Source organism: Ursus arctos, unplaced genomic scaffold (genome assembly GCF_023065955.2).
Source record: "Ursus arctos isolate Adak ecotype North America unplaced genomic scaffold, UrsArc2.0 scaffold_5, whole genome shotgun sequence".
In the NCBI taxonomy this organism is placed as follows: Eukaryota; Metazoa; Chordata; class Mammalia; order Carnivora; family Ursidae; genus Ursus; species Ursus arctos.
The window spans coordinates 54,349,515-54,353,581 of NW_026623067.1; the positions used below are offsets into that span (position 1 = coordinate 54,349,515).

Consider the following 4,067-nt stretch of genomic DNA (forward strand, 5'->3'; position numbering starts at 1 on the left):
CACCCATCTCGTGGAATATTATATATACAGCCAATAAAAATTATGTTCCTAATGAACATTCAATGATGCGGGGAAGGTTTTCCAAGTTATATAATATGAAATGGAAAAACAACATAAAGCTAAGTATTAGATTAAGATTAAAATTATTTACGAAGTATGTTCATAAACATTCATAATTTATACGTGCCTAAAAAAAGATCAAGAAATATACTGAAGTATTACCAGTGTTAGCTGAGTGATAGGTTTCTCAGTGATTTTTATTTTTACTTATACTTTACAATTACATCTTAAAATGTCATGTATTATTTCCCAAATTGGAGCAGGGGAGTAGATGTTAACATTAAAGCAGTCAATCCTCCTTGGTTTGGTCCCCTGCCCCACCATACTCAACTCCCTCATCGCTTAGTACCACGTAGAGCCGAATTGCTAGGCGTTTTCTAGGCATAGGCCTTTTAAAAGACCCTTCTTACACTTCTTGTCTTTTCAAGATAATCAGGGCCATCTGTGACTTTGAAAGGACATGTTTCTCCCCCGGTTATTAAGAAATTCAAGAAGAGGTCATTGATGCAGGAATGAAGGGGATTAGTCCTACTATCTGCCCTGGGCACCCCTCAGCCCAACTTCTAACTCCTGTCTACCCTCAGGGCCTGCCCAGCAAGCCCTGTCCCAGCACTGAGTGAAAGGCCCAGAAATCCACCAGGAGTTACCTCACCCTGTGTGACCTGGTTAAAGAGAGGCTGTTTTATACTCGCTAGCGTCAACTTTCCAGTTCTGCAAGCTGACAAGTTTTATGGTGACAGGAAAGGAATCTTTTAAAATAATTAAAAATAAAAGTCTCATTCAGTTTTGCTAGTTTATGATTTCTAGGTCAAAGGAAAAATACAAAAAGGAGAAAAAAGAAAAATGAATCAACCAAGAACAGACAGCCCCTGGGCACATTTATACTTAATACATATGGATGAAGATAACTGTTATTTATAGAGTGCTTTCCACGTGTCACACGCAGTGCTGAAGGCTTTACTAACTCCTTCCCGTGGAATCGTCACATGAGCCCCTGTGAGATAGGTATGATTTCGCTGTTAGATAGCGCAGGTGTTCGAGGCACAGAGAGGAGAAGCAGCCTCTTGCGGTCACAGGACTTGGATTTGAACTCACATCTGTGGAGTCCAGAGCCTGCGTTCTTAAAGCAACCTATCTTTTTGCCTTCCACCCTTTGTGTTCTGTCAGGATGTCACTGCTTCAATTGTTGCTTAGAAATGGAAGGCTTCTGTACGTATATCTTTATGTGTCTTTCTTTGTCTTTGAATCTCCTATCCCCGTTCTGATCTTGTTTCCTCCCAGAATTTCCTTTTAATACCACCCCACTTTTTTTATAGAGTGGAAATAAGGTGTCAATCACTACTACCCCATTTGAAAACACATCAATCAAAACGGGACCAGCCAGGAGAAACAGCTATAAGAGCCGGATGGTGAGGCGGAGCAAGAAATCTAAGAAGAAAGAAAGTCTAGAAAGGTTAGTTAAAGCAGTATTTTTGCGAGTTTGGTATATACCCATGTTGGAGGAAAGTTACTCCTTAATTTAAATACTTACATATGAAAAAGATCCATTGCTCTGTGAGAAATTTCATGCTTTGGTTCAAATATGTATACATTAAAGTTCACATTCTTAATAGCATTATTTTTCACAATGAAAAGATTTACATAGTTGTTACATTATAGAAGAATTCAGATTGCTTTTTTTTTTCCTGTGTGAGTACCATGAAAAGCCCTTTGCTGTTTCTTAAGCCTCTAGACTTCATTTCAAATGAGTTGGATTTCAGGCAGTTTTTAGCATTAAATCTACATTTATTAATGTCCTTTACGTTATCTAAAAACATACAATTGCTATTTTTAAATGGCATATATTCAAAATAACTATATATTTAAAGCATCCAGATAAGCCCCAAAATAAAGGGGTTTTGATTTAGTGACTGAAGACCTAACTGGGTTACACATTTGCAATCTGAGAGGCACTGTGAGTCTTCCTGTGCTCTCTGCACACCCTGGCAAGATGTGTGTTATGTGTTTGCGGTGGGGACATTTCTCGCCAGACAACTGTCTGGATGGGCTCCCCGCATGATGCCTCAGCAGCACCCCTCCTTTGCCCACTTGGATCTAATGTGTCTGATTGTATTAAGAGGATTTTTGATGATAGAAATGTGGGGAAATAAGCAAATGAAAAAGGAATGCTTATTAACTCCAGGAAAGAGAAAAGCGTACAAGAAAGGAAATGGAGTCAGGCTTTGCATAGCCCAGCTGTGAACAATATTTATGATATAAAATAGAGGGGGAAAAGGCCAACCTTTTCTCGAACCGAAAGTTTTGGTTTAGCTCTAGAGGGAGGAATAGAAAAAGGGAAGTGTGTTTGGTCAGGAGGTGGAAGGGGGCTTGTGTAAGAGCTTCATCCTCATCTTCTGTGCTAGGAAATCAATAGATAGTTTCTAAAACTGAAAAACGAAAGCATAGTATAAAGAGATTACTTAGCAATATGCAGACAAACAGGAGAAGAAACAGCTAGAGTAGAAAGTGGTTTCTCAGGCAAGTGGGCCAAGGGCAGTAGCAGAGTTGCTGTTTTTCATTACGAACTGTATAAAATGATGTAATTGTTTAACCGAAGTACATTTATTTGCTTTGATTAGAATGAAACCCATGAGTTCTGAGATGTGTGCTTTATCAGATAAATGAGTGATTTTATATGTATATTTTAACATGTGTGCTTTATATTTGGATTGTGGTTGAAGTCATACAGAGCACACTGTTTCAAAGGGGCAACAGTGTTTAAACTTCTGCTTCAGTTCACTGCGGGTCGAGTGAGGCTTGCATGATGGCAAAGGTGAAAGAACTTTCTACAGCCACTTGCACTTCGAAGCCATCTAAAGCTTTTTTTTTTCTTTTTACTTTAAGATATGCTTGTTGAGCACTAAATACACATTTGCTTCTGCTGCACCATAGTGTCTGGTGCCCCGCTGATAGGATAAGCTTCAGTTCCCCTTTCTCGCTTTTTCTGTTAATGTACAGCCTACATTGTCATTAAGAATTTTCCAGAGCCCACAGTGGAATAAGCACAGCAACAGCCCCTCCTAGATAAAGTCTCTGCCCAACGTATCACCACTGAAGAATTCTATATCCAAGATAATGGTTTTACTTCCAGAGTTTCACTTTGTATTACCTCTTAATTACATTGTGTCATTGTATCTGAGAAGCTTTCAGGTAAAGAACACCCTCCTCGTAAACCTGACAAATAAACAAATGGCTATGTATTTCATGTATTTCATATTTTCCTATTTTCTCAGCCCTTCCTAAAGTATTTGGAATTGAGAGAGTGTCCCTTGTGTGCTATCAAAGACTCTTCCTAAGTCATAAGAAAGTTTTTAATTTGAAAGTGGGAACCTACGGTGGTGTGAACTGACTACACGGGTATTGTGGGGAGACAGGGGTGGCCCCAAATGTACAATCTAATCGGTTTTCTCTTGTTGTCACTCTAGGAGAAGATCCCTTTTCAAAAAACTCGCCAAGCAGCCTTCTCCTTTGCTCCACACCAGCCGTAGTTTCTCCTGCTTGAATCGGTCCCTGTCATCAGGGGAGAGCCTCCCGGGTTCCCCCACTCACAGCTTGTCTCCCCGGTCCCCCACGCCCAGCTATCGCTCCACCCCCGACTTCCCATCCGGTGAGTGAGTCTCCTGGCCCACACGGCAAGGGAGAGTTGAGAGGAGGTCAGAATCACTGTCTGAGCTCTGGAGGGATGCGAGGCTTATTCGAGCTTAATGAAAGAAGGTTGAGAATGTAGATGGTAGCGAACAGGATTTATAGGGCTGTCATGAGATGTGGCCATTTAGACTATTAAGGCAGGAAATACTGGGTTGAACCCTGATGTGGGAAAGATTTATCCAAAGAGCGTGTATTAATGAGAGTTAAATGCTAAGACAATTTGCTGACCTTTATCTGATCTGATCTAAAAGAGTTTGGGTTGGAAGCATGGAAAAAGGGAGGGAGGCTGTTGCTCACGGCTTTCTGTTTTCTGCCCACAG

At 40.6% G+C, this 4,067-nt stretch overlaps 1 protein-coding gene across 20 annotated transcripts in view; it reads left to right on the top strand.

Annotated features, from left to right (window-relative positions):
• MAST4 (microtubule associated serine/threonine kinase family member 4) overlaps positions 1-4,067 on the top strand; it is a 535,574-nt gene that overhangs the window by 525,121 nt on the left and 6,386 nt on the right. For all 20 annotated transcript variants that reach the window (XM_044384142.3, XM_057307021.1, XM_044384143.3 and 17 more), the window contains 2 exons: positions 1,377-1,513; positions 3,525-3,706. In XM_044384142.3, the coding sequence (XP_044240077.3) occupies positions 1,377-1,513; positions 3,525-3,706 (319 nt within the window). The remainder of the gene's footprint in view (positions 1-1,376; positions 1,514-3,524; positions 3,707-4,067) is intronic.